We start from the raw sequence: 25,328 nt of genomic DNA, 5'->3' as shown, positions 1-25,328 counted from the left end.
ACATATGAAAGATGAAGAAACGAGAAAGATGAATGTACGAATCAAAGCCAAACTAGTCGGTTCTATCATCGAGAACGGACGAACGTGTACAGGACGTCACATGACGCACGTGTGCAAAACTACGGCTATTACGTAGCTATTTTCTCTGGGTTGGCTATATTCGAAAATAGTAATGCTTTAATCGCATCTCCTTCTTGTGCGACTTAAGTCTAGAAAATAATTCCCCGTTTGAATTCTATTTCGCATTCAGACCGATCTGGAATCACAGTCGTGATAGTAATTTGTTACAAAAAAACAATATTAAAAATTGTTGTAAATATTGTTAGAATAAGCGCAGTATCGATCTCGTAAGCACGTAAGGAATACTAAATTGTTGTTTCTTATCAAAATAAAATTTACAGTTTCTTTAAATTTTCCTCGGGATCTGCTTCTCTTTCTGAACTAAATTTTCTTCATCTTTGTACATGTATATAACATTTACGGTAAACATTCATAACAAATAAAATTCATTTTTGCGTAAAAAAAAAAACAATAGGGAGTTTTTGCAATACCGTCTTTCAGACACGGTAACCGTATCTCAATTGTTCAGATAAAAGCTAGATGCTTTATGGCAAGTTCCGCAATGTCTTTTGCATGATTACATTTGAAATCTTCAGTAACTTCGAGGAATCGGGCGAAACTAGAAAAATTTTCTCGGAAGAAAGACCGCGCGCGGGAAAAGTGCGACGACAAAACTAAGCGGTACAAATCAGGAGTGGCCCTCAAAAGAATGAGCATTTACAACATAATCGAGAGATTAATCTCTCCGTAATAACTGCATTACGGCACTGCAACGTGGCATCGTAACTGTTTTATAAGTCTAAGAAGAATTCTTTGTGAACTAATGTTATTAACGTCCAGGAAAATCCGCTTGAATATGAATACTAGGTCGTATAAATACTAGGAAGGATATTTTTTATCCTGTCTTATACGTATATTTAATTAATATTAAATTGGTATAATTGTAAGGGGTATAAATGCAAAATTCATATTCTCCATCCTTTCAAGTATCAATAAGCAAAATATAGTGAAGAAAAATCTACAAACTTCCACTTTTAACAGACAACATACAACTCATACTTAAGAGACTCTCACGCTGAAACAAGGAACGTTTAACGATCGCGAATGAAAGTCGGCTTAATCCTTGAATAAATAAGCTACGCGGGTCTATATAAGGCAATTTATAATATCAATCGGCGTATTCTACATTCAAACGTATATTCGTATATAGTCAGTTTAATCTTCACCGCTTTTAAAGCGGTATTTCAGACTTTGCGTATCGTAAATTTTATTTGTAAAATAAAATGTGGAGATAAATTTTCAACAATTCTTCTTGCACTAAATTATATGACAATCTATATTGTCAATTGGCTATTTCCTTCAATAAACTTTTCACTTACTACTCAATTAGAATAACTAACGAATTTACTATTTAAGCGCAGACTGCGAACGACTTTGTTATTATAAAGTATTAATGTAATTAAACTAGAATAGAACTAAATAAAACATCTATTAAGGCAATCTAACCAAGTGTCAAAATCTTTCATATATTTTATTCTAGATCCATTTAGAGTTTTTCATATTACTTCATTGCGTGTTACTTAATAGTTAATAATTTTTGTAATTTTCTTAATATTAATTAGTGTCAAAATAGTAAGCGCTCTAACACGAATAATATAACGTCGGAAATTCGCGCAATTTGTTTGACAATTGGTCCAAAACTAAAAAAAAAATTCGAAATCTGCGTTTGCAGAATTTGCAACAAAATTTTCTTATACCTTTTTTTAATATGATTTATATCCAAATAATGTCGACAACATTCGTTTGTTTCATGTTGCGCGACGACGGACGCACAAGTATCTCTCCGTTCGGTAGCGCCTAAAATAAAATAAAAACGAAAGATCAAACAAGACTTACTTGGACTTCGAAGTGCGTGGAGGTGTCTTGCGGCTGCGGAGGACCTTGTTGTTGTTGCTGTTGCTGCGAGGGTGGTGGACCCTGCGGCGGCGGCGGGGCTTGTGCCCCGAAGAGTTGCGCTGCCGTGTGCGAGTGCGGATGTTGTAGATGATGAGTCGGCGGCGCTTGGTGATGCTGCAGATGGTGCGGTGGTGCCGGCGCAAATGCCGCCATGAAATGTTCCTCGCTGCCAACAACGTCGATCCCGGGTTTCAGCAAGACGACGCCACCACCACCGGCGCTCACGGCCAGGGTGGCGGCGGCATTCTTCTGAAATTCTTCTTCGCCCGGTGACGGTTGACGGCTTCCGGGTGTGCGGCTGCAATAGAAATATAAAAATTATTCAGACTAAGTAAAGATTATAGCATAGCTAACTTAAAATATATACAAAAAGATGATTATATAATAGCTTTGTTCGCCTGCCTCGATTATAATGAATATTTAGTCATAGTTTATCAAGTCTACAAGTTGATAGTAAGCGTAAGAATCATATTTTTATTTTCTATATAAAGAAACTGGCATAATTTTCTTAAGAGCTATTGCAAATGGTAACTGCTCTTATTGTAAATGTCAAGGACCTCATTGTGAATGACGAACATGCGCGGTGTGCTCAGCGAACATGAAATTAATTTCCAAAGCTCTAGATTTGTAATAAAAGTATTTTTTAAACGTGCGATGTCTTTTCTGAAATTAATCTTTCTCAAGTATTAAATTTAGACTAAATTTAACAAACTCTGATTTATCATGTATAATACTTATTCTTTTTGATTAGCAGAATCATTTTCTGGTTAAAAGTAAGTACAAAAAAATTTATTTTCTATTATACATATATGTTAAAAGTTGAAAACCCTTACAGTAAATCCGCTAAAATAATAATTTCACAAAAAAATGCTAAACCCAAGAGTCCACGCAATCAATTATATGTCGTGTAACGGTGCATTTTGCATAATGTGACGTACGTAACAGGATGCAATCCGCAGGTTAGACGACTCACCTTACTTTTCTCGTGAGAAAAGAAAGTATAAACGTCAACAACGACCGTCAACAGTAAACTATCATTATCATAATGACATGGATAATAACATTCCTATTGGTCGTATCATTTTCCTCTCCAATACATTAAGAAAATCTGAGTATGAATGCAAACGATAATTTTTTCATTTAGATCTGATATGCACGGGAAAAAAATGAAGTTGATTCAATTAAACGTCAACGTCACGGGCTGCCACAAGTTAATTCAATTGAATATTATTGGATCAAATGCTTAAATTATTTATTAAAATTATCTGATGTTTTTTGTTCATTAATATTGATGTTGCATCAATAAATTTTATCTCAATAACACTGATGCTATTAATACAAAAAATGATGCTGTTAATACATTTTTTTTTTCGTGCGGAAATCCTTATTAAAAAAAGGTCGAAAAAAAGTTATCGTTAGAAACTATTTCAAGTTTTCCTCTTTTTTATTAATTATGATTTAGAAGTAAAATTTAAAACCGTATTCTCAAACTTTCCAATGTTTTTTCAAAAACTTTGAATTACTGAGATTTGAATTGATTAAATTAATTTAATAAAAATAGACATGTACAGAGTGTATACATGTAGAGTGCAAATGAACAGCACATAATAGGGCCGATATCACAGTCTCCGATTAACGTGATCCTCCGATTAAGCTCACTCTGCATCTCTTTCTAACTGTCCCCCTAAAAAGAGACGAAGAGTGAGTTTAATCGGAGGATCACGTTAATCGGAGACTGTGATTATCGGCCCATAGATGCAACAAAAACAGAAAAACAATGTCGGTAACGTCGTTGTCGATTGTACTTTCTGTCGTGTGCTACTGATGGCGCAACATTACTGACAATGAGAATCGAGCGAAAAACTATCGCAAAAGAAAACAAGAAAAAAATGTAATATCGTTGGCCATGTGTAGTTTTCCCTTGACAGCTCACTATTTCACTATTACGCTATTTTATTACGATAATTACAGTAGATGCAATATATAAAAAACTTACATATCTCTATATAATAAGATATAGTGAAAAATCTTATTTCTTGCTGCGCTAGATAATTATTCAAACGCTTATATCTGATACTATTGTAAATTCTACAATTTTTGTTGTAATTTGTCAAACTTCTTTTTTTAATATTTCTTTTCTTTCAAGATTATTTTTTAGAAAGACAGAAATAAATAAAAATAAAAAAATTAGTACAAAAATAAAAAAAATACAAAAGATTTTTCGTTATTTAATCACTTCGCCAAAAGTCTTAATTTCAAGATTAATTGCATAAATAATTAATTCTAAACGTTAAAATATTGCGAAAAACGAATAAAATCAATCATTTGAACGTCGGTCTGTGTTTGAAAAGAAGTACACGATACTAATGAACATATCGTACTTGATATTAAATAGTGCAATCAGCAAAAAATAGAACTTACTTAAATACTTTGTCGTCGTCTAAACCGTTTTGAGACGCTAATCCATTACCCTGTGGCCCAGCATCATCCTTTGTGCTATCAAAAGGACTTGCCGAACCTTTTTCTTTTTCTTTCTTGTCTGCATCGGTATTCTGTATATAAAAAAAACCAAAATAAAATAACAGCTATACATATGTACATATAAACTTAAAAGGCTAACAATAAAGAGTTTACGCCATCATGTAGTACTCACCAATCTCAGAGAAACCATTCGCGGTTCCAAATCTTTTGGTGTAGTGGGACTCGATCCAAGAACGTATTCAACCATTTTAACTCCCAAACCACCTGTTTCGCTGCAAGAAAGAAAATACATTATCAATAATATCGCTATCAGAATAACACACAAGCATGGATTAATAAAAATATAACAGAGGCTTCAAAATCTTTCTCTTGGTTATACATACTTTTATCGAATTTATAGTCGATTCTCTTTCTACAAAAATTTTGCCGTGACAATTCTTGTATAACTTTAACATTAATCATTATAATCATTTAACGATTCTTTCGTTAAAATTTTATTAGAATAAAACCAACTTGGTAAAAAAAATACAAGATTTTATCATGTGTATATGCAGATATGTAATCTTCAAACTTTAATTCGTAAAGACTTTCATGTTCAATTTCTTACAAGTAGAAGTTATCAGTACCTCGACATCGGGGCAAATATTTTATTTTGGCGTTTAGTATCTACAAAAACGCATAATACCCGAGAAATAGACAACAATATAACACACGAACCTGCTTCTAGGACTAAGTACTGTCCCGACTTCTGATGCTTGGTGGTGATATCCCGTTCCAACTCCCACACGTCTGCCCGTACCCATTGAAATTGGCTGTGACACTGCATGATCTGTAAAGGACAAACGTACATGACAATATTTACATTTACGTTAGATTATTTGTGTGATACAGAAGCATCTCTCTTCAAGACAGAAGAGTTAGCACGATTCAAGTTAGAGCTCTAACAATGGCGAATACTTTTCTTTGATCGACTATGTATATTATAATTTGTAGAAACCGAGAAACTTGATTTCTCGTTCTTAGATATCGGCTTTTTTCTAAAATACTTTTCTATATATTTGAGAATTCTCAGTCACATACGAGTTGTCGAAAAACCTATCCGGTTCCCAATCGAATTAAATATAAGGATTGTATAAATAACGATAAAAAAATGTGTTCTCAATATACAAAAAAATACCAGTGTATATATGTCTGATGCTTTCAACATAAATATATATATATATATATATATGTATGTGTGTGTGTGTGTGTGTGTGTCTATTGATTCTCCTTTATATTGACTCGTAGTTATGTTGAAAGCATCAGAAGCAACCACGGCCATGAGCATTATCGAACAAGATTCCGTTGAGGGCTTCCATAGATAGAGAAGTTTGTTCCGCGCTTTCACGCGCGCGGCGCCAATACAACGGTGCGGCGGCCCAGCTGGACGACGGTCGGGGGGTTGATGGTCGCTCGGGGTGCTCGCTAACGGGGTGGATCAGTAGATACGATCCTGGGCATTGGGACGTTGCCCCTACTGCCGCCTGCCGCCTCTGATGCCGGGCGTCTGTCGCCATAGCAACAACCGCGTTGCACCTATCGCGGTGTGACGCACACATGACGGCCGCTACCACCGCCGCCACCACCATACCCACATCCATATCTGTATCCGTACCCACATACACATCTACATCCACATCCATATCCGCATCCACATCCTTATCTACATCCACTGCCACATTCACTGCCAGGGCCACGACTGTCACTTTCATCGCTACATTCACATCATGTCAACAACTATATTTATATTTACATTCACAATCCGCAGCCACAATCGCCGCTTCTAGTATATGTATGTACCGCACTTGCAAAAAAATCAGGTGTTTCACCCGGTGTATACATTATGAGTACACCCTGTATATACACTGGCATCGCATAAATCTTAATATTCATATAATACAAATTTATTAGATATTTTTAGATCAGACGAATCACATATGATATTGTGCATTCATGATTCAGAGACTCACGCAAATATTTGTGTTTATTTGTGGCACCAATTAAACATTAGCATAAAAGAGTAAACAGTAGATATGCACTGCCAGTACTGAAAATCTATAGCATATGTAATGTAAAATGTAAACTATAGATTTTCAATACTGGCAGTGAATATTGGAACGCTTGTGTGTTAAAGTAAAGGGATGAAAGTATTTGGACAAATCTATTTGATTTAAAAATATCTACTAATTGTGAATGTAATAAGTGTCAAAATCTACATAAGGCCAAATGTGCACAGCATGTAATTGTGATACATGCGCTTTCTGAAAGTATTTTTAAAAAGTGCGCATTGTGTCTGAACATTTACATCCTTTTAGCATTCCAGAATTTTGGAGTTCAAAGACTTGATTAACGTACAAGTAGATTTGTGATATTGCCTGCTATATATAATTCTATACTTAAATGTCATTATTATTTATTTTCTATATGTTTCTAAATTATTTAAAAGTTTATGAGAAATGGAAAAGCTTAAAATATTTAGCGATGGAAATATCGCATATATACAAAATTATAAATGCTTCCAAATGTTTTTATCATCTTCAACTTTTAGACGAATATCTTCCTCTTTTTTTTTTCAACTGATTCAGATTTTCGATATTTTGCGTTTTACTCGCGTAAGAGTTGCAATTTGAAGAACCAGATCTCGAATCACATAACAAGCGTTTATTATGCGTTATATTAGACAGCATCCGGTAACATTTAGCATACGACAATATGATTATACGTTTTACGACCGAAGAAAGTGACATACAGCATTAGTCATCGCAAACAATCTACTATATGCGCTTAGAACTATTTAAGATATCAACAAAAAGGAATTTCTTCTTGAAACTATACGTTGCGGATATGTTACCTTGCTTATTAACGTATCACATGTTTAGTCGATCAAACGGCTAAACCAATTATCATATCAATTATCACGTGAAAATGTCACGCTATCAAGTATAATTGTGGTTAAATATTAAAGTAACAACTCCAGAAATGACAAACATCTAAATATTTCATAAAAAATCTCTGTAAAATATTTCCTCCCCGTATTCAATTTGAAATATAAGACGCTAAAAATTTCCAGGTATTTTTATCTTTTAGATGATCCCATTAAGTTTAAATTATAAAATATTTTTAAAAATATATCATAAAACAAAATGCAAAATTACAAAAAAATCCTATCTCGAGAGAATTAAAGAAGAAATGATATGAAAAGAGCTTTCAAAATTATTATTTTCAATTTAGTCAATGTTGTCATTTAATCGATCAAGTGCGCTGTGAAAAAGCTTGGTTTCTACCCCCTTCTTCCCCTACCGACCTCCCTTCAACGGAAGACGATGACGGCGGCGAGCGAGCTGCGTATATGTATTATATCTACATGTTGTTCTTGTACTGCTGTATCAATCAATAAGCGTGCTCGACGTAAAATACGCGGCATCGGTTCGTATCCCGTATTTCTTACACAGATATGTCGCCTTTCGCAAACAGAGACAATGGGTCTATGATCGATCGGCGCACTCCTCTAACGCCGAAGGCGATTCTTCCGATCCAGTTTGACAATCTCCCTCCGTTAACGACCGTTAAACTAACAACAAAGTTTAAGTTTCCATTCGAACTACATAAGAATACGATTCAGCTCTTATTAGCGCTGACTTTTTCGGCTGTTAGCGCTTCTTGGAGCACGTAACGCGTGAAAAAGAAGTAAATCGCGTTGTACGAATAGACATGTATATAACATTGGAATTACTTGAAATTGTCATCAATGTTGCTATAGCAATAATAGGACACTACTGGGTGCTGCGTTTCGCGTACAATACACGAATGTAACCAGCGTAGGCGTTCCGCGTCGGCTGTTTGCGACCCTTGTGCTTAACCAAACGAACGTTCAGATTACTCCACTCGATCGTGCTCGAGCTTCGTAAGCACTTCCGTCGTCCGCGCCGATTGAAATCCCGCTAAACGGACGACGCATCAACAATTTGATTGCGCGCGACTCGTACCTGATGTCGTGCTCCAGGTGGAATCCCGCCACATGGTGGTCGGGTGGTCGCCCAGGTGAAGCAGGGTCCCACCGCCTTTTACACCCCCTTCGTCCTTAGAGCCGCCCTCGTCCACGCCCCAGAGCTTTTTTGTCGAGGGAGCGATCTGAAACATAAAAAAGGAGAACAGATCGTGAGCATTCGGAGGTCAGTGAACACCCTGAAGCACGCGTGTTGACACGAAACTCCCACAGGAGTTCTCTCATTTCTTTATATATATATCTATTTTTCCTATAGCGCTCCTTCCTCTTTCCTAGGAAAGTAAAGAGATACGAAGAAACGGCCACTTGCATTAGAAAATTAAAAGTTTCCAAAAGACAAGATTAACGGTTCCGTAATGCACCACATTACCCGTTCTAGCAACGCATCGGCGAAATTCTGCTTCCGCAATAAGCGTAACGGTGTAATTAACATCGCGCCCCACTGATCCATCGTGCACGCACCCACACGTGTTCATACATAGCTCTACTCTTGAAAATATATATATTTACGCCGTTCTGTACCTATATTTCGGAACGAGGAAAATGTTTCAGGGACAGATGCTACGGAATCGATAACCCGCATTGACGCAATTGTCGAATACGAATAATAAGTCTATTTCCACATGAACAAAATTCGTGAAGACTAAAAAAAGAGACCGATTTCAATAATGTACACCGCCACTTTACATCTTACGTCAGATCTTAAGTTCTATTAATTTTGCATTGCTTTTTACGCTATCTGTCTCAGAAAAAAATAGAAAATTGAATCCACAGATTCAAGACTCTTGATCTCTCGCCGCAACTATGCTAAATTACAACGTCAGAAAAAATAAATTAAATAAACACTCTGGTCATCATAAAATATTAATTTAAAATAAACAAATATTTTTATTTACCATCAAGCTCGTTTAACAAAAATTCGTAAAATCTCTCGTCTATTCCTTTAATATTAAAGAATTTGTCTAACATAATATTTTTAATATTGCTACTGCTTGTTATATGCTGATGTTCTTAAAATGTATCGACAGATTGATGGACCTGCTGATGCAATTTTATGGCAACATGGGCTTATATTTTTAGGTCTGGTGTCATACCTATTTATATAATTATACTCTTGATGGTTCGCCTCTCTCAGCAGTACGCGACGCTCGTGATCTCGGTGTCTTAGTGCTGACTTATCATTTAACACACACATACAATTAATAGTTTCATCTGCTTATAAGACGCTTAAATTCATTTTCATTTAAGAATAGAGATCGGAGCTATAAGAGCTATGTGTCCATAGTACTGCTATCTCAGGTGTTAAAAAATAGATATCTCTACCATTCCAACAACTAACTGAAAAAAGCTCTACATAAGAGATTCAAAACCTTTTGTTCTCTGCTTTTCACACATACTATGCGTTGCAAAAAAAGCGAAAACAATTATTAACTTTTTTCGACGATTGAAAAAATTGTTGTGCGACAGTAGTTTATTAGGTAGTTTAACAGTAGTTTAACTAGGTAGTTAATTAGATAGTTTAACAGTAGTTTAACTAACTCAAATTAAAGCAAACAATTTATAATATTATCACTTAATATATAATTATATATCAGATGTAAGAAGCGTCAAATCTTAAGGCGCCTGGTCCCTGAGCCGAGAACTCTGCGTTGACGGTGGCGACGTACCGTCGCGGCAAAAATCAGAACTCTCTCCAATGGAGAATTCTGTCCTTTATGATATGTTGACAACCTATTTTGTTGTGCATGCTATTTCTTTATTATTCGCTCTGTGCTTGTGCTCTAACGTTTAACGTATTCGTGAAAGTCGTAAAATTGACCGAAAAGTAAGATTTGCATGCAGAAGGAACGTTTTCACCTCCTTTCGATTAAACGGCTGTTATTCCCGTATGTTTAGGCTTCGTTTTATGGCTGTTTGTTTATTGTCGAGGGAAAAGGGTAGTTTTCGATCAATTTCGGAAGTGTTCTGAAACGATCTATAGTGATGTTTTATTGAAATGTCTTTTTATTTGAAAATGGCATACACGACAAAATTGGGTGTTTTCCTCGCCTCGATAGTAAGAATCCAATATGGCCGCGGTGACCATACAGAAACCTTAATTCCGCATAATCTAAAATTCGCAACATGCTAAAGACTGAAAAATGTGGTCAGGGCTGGGCCTTCTTTTTAATGGGGCAATGTGTCCACGCACTTCAATGATGGATTGTTCTTTTATACATAGATAATTGTGCGTAACTAAAAGAAAGACGGATAAGATAGACATATCCAATAAAATTATAGCGATTAAAAGAAAATAAAAATCGAGCGAGAATCTTCGCAAAAAAAACGTTAGAATTCGAAATAAATGTTCGAAGTCACATTCGCTATTGTAAAAAAGTGACCTGCCAGCAGCTACTTGATCCTGCGACTCAAGAATTGTCACAAAATTTTTATTTTAAAAATACACGTCAAGTAGATATATCAGTTTGTCTTAAATTATTTAGTATTTTTAATTTCAAACGCTACTGAGAAAAAAGTAAAGGTCTTAAATGCAAAAAAAAGGATTAAAGAATTAAGGGGATAAAAGAAACTCATATTGATTTTGCAACAAACTCAAAATCAGTTTCATGCCACTGAATATAAAGAAAAGCCAGCTCCACGCAGGAATCCTATCAGAAAGTCTACACAAAACTCCTATTATTGCTCTGACTGTTTCAACTGGGTAGTTTTTTCAATATTACATATTAATAATAAATAATATTATAAATAAGTATAAAAAATAATATAACGTTTTTTTATTTTATTATGGACAAATAGTCCCTTGAATGTGACCAGATAGCCCCGCATACGAGCCCATCTGCCTACGCTCGATTGGTCTACTTAAATAATTCATCTTTTTAAAATGTTAAAATAAGATGAACTATAATTACTTTTTTGTAGAAAGCTCGCACCATTAAAATGTGTTCAGCTAAATATCTTTATTAGTTTTTAGTAAACATGAAAAAAAGCGTAAATTGTAGACAGATATTCCCGGTCTCCCCTATAACCACATTAAAATTATTATATTGCACTTCAGTTCGTTTTAAGTTAGAAAGTACTGCTCTATCGTTTGGTCTCCTTATTATAATCACCATCGTATTTTTGATTGAACATGTGTAGCACAAATTCTTACGTCTGGTTGCCTACTGCATAAGCATCCCATATCAATCACCTGTCATGCATGAGTACTGTACCATCAGAAAGACTCAATATATTTAAGGTAAAGGTACCAATACCCGGACATGTACCTATATCCGGACACCTTTATTATTTATAAGTATAACGCGAATTAAGATCAAAGATAAAAGTATTTTTTCTTGTAATTTGAAACTTTAGTTATAATATCCAAGCGTTTATTTTCATAAATTTATATTTTTTTAAAGATATCCAGACACAGATACGTGTTCAGGTATTGGTACATTTCCTATGCTTGTGTCCGGGTATTCGTACCTCTACCTTACTTTAGAGAATAGGAGATTAAGGATATCGCTTATGTCAAAACAGAGAGATAAAGCTGAAATTTACAGAAATTGTGTGTGTGTGTGTGTGTGTGTGTGTGTGTGTGTGTGTGTGTGTGTGTGTGTGTGTGTGTGTGTGTGTGTGTGTGTGTGTATGCGTGCGTGCGTGTGCGTACATATATATATGTTACAGTTAAAACCCGAAATCCGTCAAAACCCAAATTTACTGGTAAATTCGCGTTTTAACTAAAATAAGTTAATTAAAACTAGAATTGACTGATTGCTCTTAGTGAATTCGCGTTCTAACGTGTCGCCGCGCCGGCGCGCTAGTCAATTGTCTAATACGTGCAGTCGTGCAAGTCAGTACAGTTGTGGACGGTGCTGATCGTTCACAACGCGATGTGTGCATCTGAGAAACGTCCACAACGCGTACTGCATAACTTGCATGTACTTTAAGTTACAAAGCGAGGTCCACGCTGCCTACCGGCGGAGGTGGCTCCCCTCCCGCACCCACCTCCGCCGGTAGGCAGCGTGGATCTCGCTTTATAACTTAAAGTACATGCAAGTTATGCAGAACGCGTCGTGGACGTTTCTCAAATGCACACATCGCGTTGTGGATGTTTTTTTTCGCTCACTAAGCGATTTCGGTGTTTGGGCGTAACACATGTATGTATAGCATAGCCGATTAAGAGATTTCGCGTTTTGACTGTAAGGGCCAATTTCACCAACCACAGTTAGCTTAACCGATGGTTAAAGTTAGCAGAATTGACCAATAGAAATGAATCCACCCTGCTTTCTATTGGTCAATCCTGCTAACTTTAACCGTCGGTTAAGCTAACTGTGGTTGGTGAAATTGGCCCTAAGAGAAACACGTTAGACCGCGAATTTACTAAAGCAGTCAGTTAATTCTAGTTTTTACTAAATTTTTTCAGTTAGAACGCGAACATACTAAAGCATTCGGTCAATTCTAGTTTTGACTAAATTATTTCAGTTAGAACGCGAATTGCCAAGCTGGCTTAGTTAAAACTAGAATTTACCAGTAAATTCGGGTTTTGACGGATTTCGGGTTTTAACTGTAACATATATACTCCCCATGTAAATATCATATTATGTATCTCTGATCCTGTACAGTAAAAATGAATGAAATTTTTATGGTACACTTCTATTACAACAAGAATTGCAATTACTTTTTTAATTTTTTGTTATATTTTTTTAAATAATTTATTTAAACAATATCAAGTACAAAAATGGGACAAAATTGCGATTTTTATGCTTTTTCTGTCCCAATGGTAACATGTTGGTTATGAATCATTTCTGAGACTAGCTTTACACTGTGTTTAATCAAGAAAACAAAATATATTATACATAGCACATGCGACAAACCTCCTTAACCCGTTGTGGTCACACCTCTTAAAAATAACGTAGTGGTCACATGGGGTCCAATGGACCCCAGAACAGTTGCCATTTGCGTTCTTTTTGATGTATCGACTCAAACCTTGAACTGGAATTTAGTTTATGACTTCCTCTTTATAATCCAATAATTTTAAAAAATTTTTTATGTTAAAAAAAACGCGAAAAAAAATTATTTTTTTTCGAGAAATTTGACTTTTTTTACAAAAATATTCATCAAAATTTTTTTAGATAGAGCAAAAAAACTACCTGCGTTTTACTCTCAAAATAGTATACTTGAAAAAAAAGCCTGGGGTCCACTGGACCCCATGTGACCACAACGGGTTAAAGAGGTTGGTCAGCGTCCCGCTGCGGGGCAGACGGCGCGGCAGAAAAAAAGCATGTAGGTTAGATTTTCGTCGCGTGAAATAAACGAATTTTAGCAAATAAATATGTAGAATGCATTCAATTGCTGTTTCTTAAGGTCTAAAAAGAGTTGTTTGTACAATTAAAACCCAAATACATTATCCACGTTGAAATGTGGAAATAATAAATGTGGTCCGGTTTTTTTTTTCTTGTTAACTAAAAAGACGAATCATTTCAGTCCTCGAGAAGTTCTTCCTAAATATGTAAAGAGTTATTTGCACCTATTTTCATTAAATTCTTATCATTTTTAATATGCTTTCGAGTTACGTTACAGGTTAGGTAACATTTTTGCTGTGTTGCCCATGTATAAGAGAGAGACAAGAATATAACTTCAATAATTAATTACTCGACAACCATGCAGACAATTATCTTCAACTTTGGCATGGACGATAGATTTCCATAAACGAATATTTTCCATAAATTTGAACTAATTCTTATCAAATTGATTTGAGTAACCACCCTCCTTAAGAATGTTCTATAGGTACCGTCCCAACCAAAGTATGCAGGAAATATTAAAAACTCTGATATTAATTCTCCAGGGATCCAAAGACAAAAAAATGTATATAAATAGTTACGGAACATCTAATAAAATGTAAAAGACGTAGATTTAGTGACTGTAAATAACTGTTACTATTTTTTTCAAAAAGAAATTTCAAAAAAAAATTCTTGTAAATCGTTTCAAATTTTGTTGCTATATTTTTGTTTGTTGATGATCTGCTTGTGTATATAAATATTATTATATTGGTAACATTTTTTAATGTTTACACTTTTCTCTGTAAAACCCTTTGTAAAACGGATATTCAAGAATTGATAACTTTTTATCTGAATTGCAAATTGATTTAAAATTTGACCCCAAACTTTGAAAGAGAATACACAATATGATATTAAATTTTCATCAACTTCGTCACATTTTAACTAACTCTTTAGAACACCCATGATCTCTAACCTTACTTTCATTTTTAAGCTTCTCAATTACTTTATTGATGGTCCGGATTTGTTAAGAATATCAATTTTAACATTCTAACTAGAGATTTGAGACAGTACTCCATCTTTCATATCGAGCAGCACCGTACTTTGTATGAGACAAATTCTTGTATTAATCGATTAATGATCTCTTCGAGCAATTATTTAAAGAGGGTAGATTTCTTATGCGCGACTCGGTATCTATACTTTTATTAGTTTTCTCGACTACTCTCGTAATATCAATTAATAAATGAATTCTCAACTTGATATAAAAACACTCTTCGTATTAGATTTTGTAAAATGTATGTTCTCTTTTTCTCACTGTATGCTAAATAAGAGATTGATCTCTGACCTTACTTTCATTTTTAAGCTCCTCAATTACTTCATTAATAGTCCGGATTTGGTTAACCCTCAGTTACCTCACCAGAGTCTGAGAGACCCTCAGAAAGCCCACTTCTCACTTTCTGCCGCGGCTGCTTCGACCGGACTGACTCTCGCAAGTGGCCAGGCTAGTACTAGAACCTTCAAATTTTTTTCTCCCCTTGGTCCAAAGTCCCCCCCCCCCCCACTGCGCGTTCAAAAAGGGTCGAGTTTTAAAAAACGTGCAGAATCTCTCAGAGGTAACTGATAGCGTTTTTCACTGGGCAGAACTGAGTGCGCACTGGAAACTTGTGGAGTTCAGGCGACATTGCCGCGGAGTGCACTGAAAGTGCGAGTTTTTTGCACTCCCAACTAAACACGTCCATTATTCTCAATGCCATCTCAGTGCGGTTTTGTGGCGCATTGTGCTGATGTATTTGATACCATTTGATACCGAATTCTCGCACTATAGTGCAAAAACTCGGTACTAGACTTTCCAGTAAAACAGCGTGCACTGTTTTCGCGCACCGAAACGCCCAGTGAAACACGTTGCCTGCGACGAGTGCGCACTCGATGCGCACTAGTTCTCCCAGTGAAAAACGCTGAGGGTTAATAGTGTGAAGAGTATTTTTTCCCCGTTAATAAAGATTATTATTTATTATTATTATCATTGTTATTGTTATTATTTATTATTATCATCATTATCATTATTATTATTATCATTATCATTATTATTATCATCATTGTCATTATTATTATTATTATTATTATTATCATAAGGTAAAAAACTGTGAGAAACATATCTGCGTTCATGTCTGATATTTCGTTCAACATAAATAAGATATTCTTTGAAAATAAACTTTGAAAATGTCTAAGCTCTGCCGAATGTGAGGTTCAAATGGCTCGATTTTCGAGGCGTCAACTTAAGGGGGAAGTTTCTTTTTTTTCGCTAAATTTATCGTTTTTCTAATTTTCTGGTGAAGAAACTATACAACGGATCAATGCGAAATTTGACATATGGATTTATTTATCTCTTATCTATTCACAAAAAAATTAAAAAATCATTTCCTTTGAAAAATACGCCTCCCACCCCCCTCGACGCGCGATGATTCCCAGTTGACGGTGTGCACGATTTGAGTCTTCCCATTAATCTTGCAACAAAAACATTTTACTTTACACACATGTAGCTATCGTTTGACAAAGCAAAAAAAATTGAGGATCCGGTGGTTTTGAAATTGAATTCAAAACATCACCGGATCCTCAAATTTTTTTTTTTTGCTTCGTCAAACGATAGCTACGTGTGTGTAAAGTAAAATGTTCTTGAGTTTTTGTTGCAGGATTAATGGGAAGACTCAAATCGTGCACACCGTCAGCTAGGGATCATCGCGCGTCGAAGGGGGTGGGAGGCGTATTTTTGAAAGAAAATAATTTTTAATTTTTTTGTGAATAGATGAGAGATAAATAAATCCACATGCCAAATTTCGCATTGATCCGTTGTATAGTTTCTTCACCAAAGAATTAGAAAAAACCGATAGCGAAAAAAAAAGAAACTCCCCCTTAACGGCAATCACCACGCGAATGTTCAAGTCTAAAGTGGATAAAGGCGAATCGTGACCTGGAGCCCGCGCGCCGCACTGATCCCGACCTCGCCTAACTGAATGCTAGTGACGTAACCTCCGCGGGGCGGTGAGAGCAGAGACGAACGCTCGCGGATCGCAGGACGCGAGTGCACCGAACGCATGATGCAACAGCGAGTTCAAAGTCATCCTATGCTTATGATACGCGAGTCGCGAAAACCGCTTCGACTTTAACTTTCGCGAGAGAAACAGATCGACTTCATCTTCTCTCGCAATCTATTAGAATTTACAAAGCTTGAAACAAAAATAGTAGAAGATCGATACGATAAAAGCATCATAACGAAACAATTTCTTACGTATAAATTCAGATTACCTACTACCTTTTTCTTTTTTTCCCATAAAAATGTTTCAAAATTTTGAATCTATAGACGCGTGGAATGACAAAAAATCTACACATTTATTTGTACATTTTTTACTTTAATATATAATTTCAAATTCTATATACAAAGTACGCATATACATATATGTATATATATACATATATATATATTTACTCATTTTGATACACGCTTTGTAGAATTTACTTAACTAGACACCACAGACGCGCGCTTCGCGCGTGCTATTTGGCTTTAACATTATGCTATTACTATTACACTATTAACTTCTTGATACACACAATTATCAAAATATACGATAACAGCTGCAAATAAAGTAAGCGCAGCGAGAGAACCAATCGGCATCGCGGAAAAGCGACGACAATAAACTTCGATAGATTCGAGTATCGACTTTTCATCTCTTTTTTAGATATGGATTACAGTACAATAAAAAATATGCAGATTATGTGATAAAATTCAGCAAACTTGATAAAAAATACAAGTTTTACTATTTGATGCAACGGAATTTGAAATGCGCACTCATATAAAACAGAAAAATTGGACAAATATGAATAAAATCCATATAAAAAAATCTTATGGAATTATAAAATACATGCACATGCACATATTTTTACACATTTTAACTGTAAAATTTTAATATAAATGAGAAAAACTCTATTTTTATATTCGACAACGTTTGGCTAATGTGACAATTCGACCATTGGTTTTGGTCAGATTAATCGTCAAGACTTTTTCGACTATGGGTTTTGGTCGTTTCTAAATTGATTTAATCTTTGATACTTACATAAGCATCTCATTTTTATTAAATTAAATTTATTGCGAAAAATATTACCTCAGCCAGGGTTCGAACCTGGAACCTCCCTCATTCCGTGTAGGGCGTCGTACCAATTCGACCACTGAGGCATATGATAATATTTATCGCAATAACAAATCTTACTAAGATTGAAACACCGATTTTTAGGTCAACGGTGTATAATAACAGAAAAGTATATGTATTTGTTTCGCCAATAATTAATAAACGAGAAAGACTCTATTTTTATATTCGACAACGTTTGGCTAATGTCGAATGTCGTAACAATTCAGAAACGACCAAAACCCATGGTCGAAAAAGTCTTGACGATTAATCTGACCAAAACCAATGGTCGATTTGTCACGACATTAGCCAAACGTTATCGAATATAAAAATAGAGTCTTCTCGTTTATTGGCAAAACAAATACATATACCTTTCTATAATATAAATGTAATAACTATGTATGCGTGCGAGTACATTATGCATATGTTTTATATTTTATAACCACTACTATATGTATATGTATGATCTACGAAAATACAGACGTGCATTTAACTGAAAGTAAAACCAAATTTAGTATAAACAAGTAAAAATCTCAACTGTAAAAATCTTTAATAGTGCAGAGATAAGAATGGTGTCTACATTTTACATTATAAATCAAATCTGCATATTTGTTGTAAGTACTCGACAATTATACATATAAGAAATGTATCCCACTACAAGCTAAATAAAACGTAATTCATAATGTGTAATTAATTAATTAATTAAACTTTATACGTAAAATTGAAGAACCTTTATCTATATTTAATAATTTTTTATATTTCTTGAAAAAAAAATTAGATTAAAAATACGTGAAATATAAAATGTCTATATTATATCGCTGCAGCGATAATAATATTGTTAATGTACAACCATTTGCAATAAATTCACAAAATTTCAGGCCAAGATTCTGAGCCAATTCTCACATATCATATAACTTTATCACTCACAATTAAAAATGACAATTTGAGCTGTACGAAAACATCATTGAATAAAATATTCCGGAGTTTCTATTTTCGTGACTTTCTAATATTCGAATAAATAATTAATTCCGCGACAATCGACGATTATTTCAACGAATCAATGGCAATAGACGTAGTAAACTTGAATGTGTGTTGCGAAACACACTTGGAATCCGGTTGGACGTCCCACGAGAGAAACTGTCAAAAAGGAGTGATACCGCCTCGTGTACCAACGAGTTCGAAAGCGAATCTCCTTTTTGACCTTGTCATTGGGTAATGCTATTCAGCGGCAAATTCGCTGTTCTAAGCTAGTCTCAGCGATCGCTTAACAAAACGCGATTACTAAATTCGTTCAAAAAGTTCGGCGAGTTTATTTATAGTTTATTTCTTGAAAATTATCATAAATAATCATATTGTACATATAATAAATAATTGCAAAATGTTAGATTCAAACACTCAGAGAAAAAATTTGTATCAGCAACTATAGAAATTTGTGGTTAAAGCAAAGAAATTGTGGATAAATAGCGCCTCAACTATGTATAATATAGTTGTAATAACAACAACAAATAAGTTATATAAACTATAAAAAAAATAGTGGCATTAACGAAAAATAAAAATTTTAACGTAAAAAAGAATTTTATAAATCTATATATTTAAAAATGAATGTATGTATGTATATATGTATGTATGTATGTCCTTTATGCATTACTACAGTTTTCAACCGAATCTTAAAGAATTATATATGAAACAGAGGTAGAATTTTCTGGGAAGTGTTATAGAGTGTATAGTTTTTCGTTACCGATCTTCTTGGGAACCGGTATCCGGAATTTTTTCAATTTTTCAGGAAATAATTGACTAAATCTTAAAGAATTGTATATAAAACAGGGGTAGAATTTCCCGGGGAGTGTTATAAACTGTATAGTTTTTTGTTACCGATCTTTTTGAGAACCGGTTTTTCTAATTCTTTCAATGTTTTAGGAAATAATTGACCGAATCTCAAAGAATTATATATGAAGTGAAAGTAGAATTTTTCGGGGATTGCCATAATGTGTATAATTTTTCGTTACCAATCTTTTTGGAAATCGGTATCAGAAATTTTTTCAATTTTTCGGGAATTAATTGACCGAATCGCAAAGAATTATACACTCGTACAAAAAAATAGGGAACACTTCATAAACCCTAAAAATTAAGCTATTTTCAAACTGCTGTAAGTCGGCGAAAAATTATCGTAAAAAAAAATTTAAAAAAGCATTTTGAAGCTTGAAGTTTCAACTTTAACGCACTTTTGGTGGATTTTTAAAATTTTTTTATTTTCTTTGTTGTACGCCTTAAAAAAGAACACATTGTTTTGTTCCTTAAAATTAACTTATGTTTGACTACTTGAAACTCAATTAAAAAATTTTTTTTCAAAAAATTCAATTAACGTTTCATAAACTACATAATTTTACCTACAAAATGCTTTTTTTAAAATTTTCCTATGATTTTTTTTTACCGATTTACACGACTTTGAAGCAAAACCTGTATTTTTTAGAAAAAATGACGTAACTCGATGAAAAATCATCGTAGAACAAACAAAAAAAAAGCATTTTAAAGCTCAAAATGTCAGCTTTAACGTGGTATCGGTGATTATAAAAAAATTTTCTGTCTTCCTTGTTTGGTGCTAAAATTAAGAATGTTGATTTATTCCTTAAAATGACACATTTTTAACACTCTGCAGTTTGATAAAAAATTTTTTTTCACAAAATTCAATACAAATACCACAAACTGTAACATTTTACCTACAAAATGCTTTTTTGAAAATCTTCCTACGATTTTTTTTGACCGATTTACACAATGTTGAAGTTAACTCTTTCTTTCTTGAAAAATGACATTTACCGCCGACATTAGCATTAACCAATGTGCACCACGTGGAGGTTGTCGGTCAGATTTTGCACATCGTATGTGTGTGTGTGTGTGTGTCACAGCAGAAATAAGGACTCTGCAGCTCGTCATTTCTGCAGTATTTAATGACAACCTCCACGTGGTGCACATTGGTTAATGCTAATGTCGGCGATAAATGTCATTTTTCAAGAAAAAAAGGGTTAACTTCAACATTGTGTAAATCGGTAAAAAAAATCGTAGGAAAATTTTCAAAAAAGCATTTTGTAGGTAAAATGTTACAGTTTGTGGTATTTGTATTAAATTTTGTAAAAAAAAATTTTTTTATCAAACTGCAGTGTTAAAAATGTGTAATTTTAATCAATAAATCAACATTTTTAATTTTAGCACCAAACAAGGAAAACAGAAAAATTTTTTATAGTCACCGATACCACGTTAAAGCTGACATTTTGAGCTTTAAAATGCTTTTTTTTTGTTTGTTCTACGATGATTTTTCATCGAGTTACGTCATTTTTTCTAAAAAATACAGAGTTTGCTTCAAAGTCGTGTAAATCGGTCAAAAAAAATCGTAGGAAGATTTTCAAAAAAGCATTTTGTAGGTAAAATGTTACAGTTTGTGGTATTTGTATTGAATTTTGTGAAAAAAATTTTTTTATCAAACTGCAGAGTGTTAAAAATGTGTCATTTTAAGGAATAAATCAACATTTTTAATTTTAGCACCAAACAAAAAAGACAAAAAAATTTTTTATAATCACCGATACCACGTTAAAGCTGACATTTTGAGCTTTAAAATGCTTTTTTTTGTTTGTTCTACGATGATTTTTCATCGAGTTACGTCATTTTTTCTAAAAAATACAGGTTTTGCTTCAAAGTCGTGTAAATCGGTAAAAAAAAATCATAGAAAAATTTTAAAAAAAGCATTTTGTAGGTAAAATTATGTAGTTTATGAAACGTTAATTGAATTTTTTGAAAAAAAATTTTTTAATTGAGTTTCAAGTAGTCAAACATAAGTTAATTTTAAGGAACAAAACAATGTGTTCTTTTTTAAGGCGTACAACAAAGAAAATAAAAAAATTTTAAAAATCCACCGAAAGTGCGTTAAAGTTGAAACTTCAAGCTTCAAAATGCTTTTTTAAATTTTTTTTTACGATAATTTTTCGCCGACTTACAGCAGTTTGAAAATAGCCTAATTTTTAGAGTTTATGAAGCGTTCCCTATTTTTTTTGTACGAGTGTATATGAAGTAGGGGTAGAATTTTACGAGAAGCGCCATGATGTGTACAGTTTTTGTTACCGATCTTTTTGGAAACCAGTTTTTTTAATTTTTTCAATTTTTCGGGAAATAATTGATGATTGAATCTCAAAAAATTATACATGAAGTAGGGACAGAATTTCCTGGAGAGTGTTATAAAGTGTATTATTTTTTGTTACTGATCTTTTTGGAAACCGGTTCCAAATGACCGAATTTCAAAGAATTGTATATAAAAACAGGGAGGGAAGGAAAGAGGGAGAGAAGGAGAGAGAGAGAGAGAGAGAGGGAGGGAGAGGGAGGAGTAGAGGGATAGAGGGAGAGAGGAAGAAAGGGAAAGAGAGAGAAAGAGAGAGAGAGAAAGAGAGAAAGAGAGAAAGAGAGGAAAAGAGAGAGAGGGAGAGAGAGGGAGAGGGAGGGAGAGAGAAAGAGAGAAAGAGAGAAAGAGGGAGCGAGAGAGAGAGGGAGAGGGAGAGAGAGGGAGAGAGAGAGGGAGAGAGAAAAGAAGAGAGAGGGAGAGAGAGGGAGAGAGAGAAAAAGAGAGGAAGAGAGGAAGAGAGGGAGAGAAGGAGAGAGAGAGGGGGAAAGAGGGAGAGAGGAAGAAAGAGGGAGGGAGAGAGAGGGAGAGAGAGGGAGAGAGAGAGAGAAAGGGAGGAAAAAGGAGGGGGAGGAAGGGAGAGGGAGGAAGAGGGAGGGAGGGAGAGGGAGGGAGAGAGAGGGAAATGGAGAGGAAGAGGGAGAGAGAGAGAGAGAGAGAGAAAGAAAGAGAGAGAGAAACTATTTGCGTGTTTTATTACACATGTTCTCCAGGGCGAAGCCCGGCGGGGCATGCTAGTAATATATATATATATATTATACAAATTTATAATTCAAAATTAATTAATACATGTGGGTGAACACAACCTGACTGGCGATCCTTAGAAGGATCGCTATCGCTGGAAAAACTCTCCTGAGCGGCCCTAGTTATAGGAATCGATGTTGAATTTTAAATACGCGAAAAGATACTGGCGATGCGCCGCGTAGCGGGCGCGGGCCCAACTCTCGCCGCGCGAGCCCGCGCTGTCGCCCGCGCCAAGTTGGCTTCTGGAAGTATGGTTCATTTCAAACAAATATTTATTCAAACTGGAAAAATGTTATTGTCATATCTTGTTTTATAGAGTCTATATAACTATAATAATTATAGTTGAGACGCTATTTAACTATCAACTAATAGTTGACAAATATTGTTTCTGTGACTATATTTTTATAGTATTCAGTACTATTAAAGTTCCTATTACTTTGGAAAACTAGTTACAAGTAGTTAAATTGCAGTTGCCAAAAAAATAGTTGCCACAACTACTTCGATTTCTCTCAGTGAAGGTTTCAAAAATCTTTATTTTATCTTCCTATTAAATCTTTATACAAAAATAAATATAAGAAAAAGATTAATCGCGCTAGTAAGATTTTCCTCTTTATTTCTTCCTACCACTTTACTAATTAATCTATATTTTCTTCAAAAAATTCTATAAATTTTAGATAAAAAAGATCTTTAATAACCCGCATTGGAAATAATAACTAACAAGGGAAGACTCAGAACTGGAATTCAGGTCTGAGCCTACGTTATTGCGTTATTAAAGATTTTTTTTATCTAAAATTTATCGAATTTTTCGATAAATTTCTGTAAGATTAGATTAATATATTTTGGTTCAAACTATCCATTAAGCCTAGTTAGAATCTGACCCATTCACTGGTTATCAAGATCTCAAAATCTCGGGTACTTGCAACTCGTCGCGTCGCGTAAAAGATCCACGGTGTGGTCTCGCTTTGACCCATTCACTGGTTATCAAGATCTCAAAATCTCGGGTACTTGCAACTCGTCGCGTCGCGTAAAAGATCCACGGTGTGGTCTCGCTTCGCGTATATAACTAGCGCGAGACACCACCGTGTCTCTTGTATAGGTAAACAAAGGTAATATGTCAATAAAAGTTTTACACTTCTCACAAAAGACACACATTTCGTTTCTGAATAAATTTAATATTTGATACAAGGCGAGCTCCTAAATATATTTGTTTTTCTTCGGACAAGAATATTGTCTCAGACTTAACAAGATATTTGTTTTCTATGGATTCTTCAAGTATAAAAACCTCGCCCAAAATGGACCTAAAATGGAATAATATATATGATACTGATCAAAAGTTATAATGGGCAAGATTTACAATAATCGACCGTTTAGATGCTATCAGCGTTCAAAAATCAAATATAAGGAGTTATGTCAGAACTATTGTGGCACACTGGATTGCAATGTATTATTCTACGGAATCACACAACTTATTCTTTTTGTTAATGCAAAAATATGTATTTATGTAAAAAAAATATGTACATGCATGTATATACATGTAAGTTAATTATGTACGTTATAAGATTATATAATTCATGTATATATATATATATATATACGCACACACACGCACACACGCACACACGCACACACACGGAGAGCATTTTCTCTTAAAATTTACCCTGAAATCATGGTAGTTATGGGACAATGTACCACCAAAAATTTTATGCGAGCTATTCTGATTAATATCCACCATAATAAAAAATATTAATATCTATTACATTAAAATATAAAATGTTTGATTAATTTTACTAAAATATATCTAAGAAATTTCAATAATTTTTCAAAATTTACCAATATGCTTGGTAATTTTTATCACATTGTTTGTAAAATGTCTTTTGTATATTTTAAAAATTCCTTGGTTGCCGCCAAGTTGTCCCAAGTTTGTAGTGAATTTAAGGGTAAAATATAACAAAAAATTCTTTCCGTGTACATGCATGTATACATATTTTCTTCACATAAATAAGTATTGTTATATTAACAAAAAGAATAAGTTATTGTGATTCTGTAGAATAGTACATTGCAATCCACTGTCCCACAATAGTAATACTATAACATAACGCCTTATTTTGACTTTTGAACGCTGATAGCGTCTAAACGGTTGATTATTGTGAATCTTGCCCATTGTGACTTTTGATCAGCATCACATAAATTATTTATTTCCAAAGTTTTCAGCTAATTTCATCGAAACTCAATTTTCATAAGGATGTGGCGGGGTTCTTTGGCAATAAGAGCCAGGTGCGGTAATTAGGGCGCTGTATAATTTATTATAATTTAGACAAATAAAACAATATTAGCGTACGTTTCGATCCTTTCTGTGGATCATTCTCAGCGCATAACGTTAATGAATTATAAATTAGCTTACAAGTCCAAATTTAACGCATGTCAATCAGTTAAAACAGTTC

At 34.3% G+C, this 25,328-nt stretch overlaps 1 protein-coding gene across 7 annotated transcripts in view; it reads right to left on the bottom strand.

Moving 5' to 3' along the window:
• Positions 1-25,328, bottom strand: part of Pum (pumilio) — a 122,762-nt gene that overhangs the window by 75,038 nt on the left and 22,396 nt on the right. For all 7 annotated transcript variants that reach the window (XM_071771393.1, XM_071771374.1, XM_071771417.1 and 4 more), the window contains 5 exons: positions 8,523-8,667; positions 5,215-5,326; positions 4,670-4,769; positions 4,438-4,568; positions 1,957-2,314 (listed from right to left, as the gene is read on the bottom strand). In XM_071771393.1, coding sequence (XP_071627494.1) covers positions 1,957-2,314; positions 4,438-4,568; positions 4,670-4,769; positions 5,215-5,326; positions 8,523-8,667 — 846 coding nt within the window. The remainder of the gene's footprint in view (positions 1-1,956; positions 2,315-4,437; positions 4,569-4,669; positions 4,770-5,214; positions 5,327-8,522; positions 8,668-25,328) is intronic.

This window comes from Temnothorax longispinosus, chromosome 1 (genome assembly GCF_030848805.1).
Source record: "Temnothorax longispinosus isolate EJ_2023e chromosome 1, Tlon_JGU_v1, whole genome shotgun sequence".
NCBI lineage: Eukaryota > Metazoa > Arthropoda > Insecta > Hymenoptera > Formicidae > Temnothorax > Temnothorax longispinosus.
This window is presented reverse-complemented; position numbering and strand designations above follow the sequence as displayed.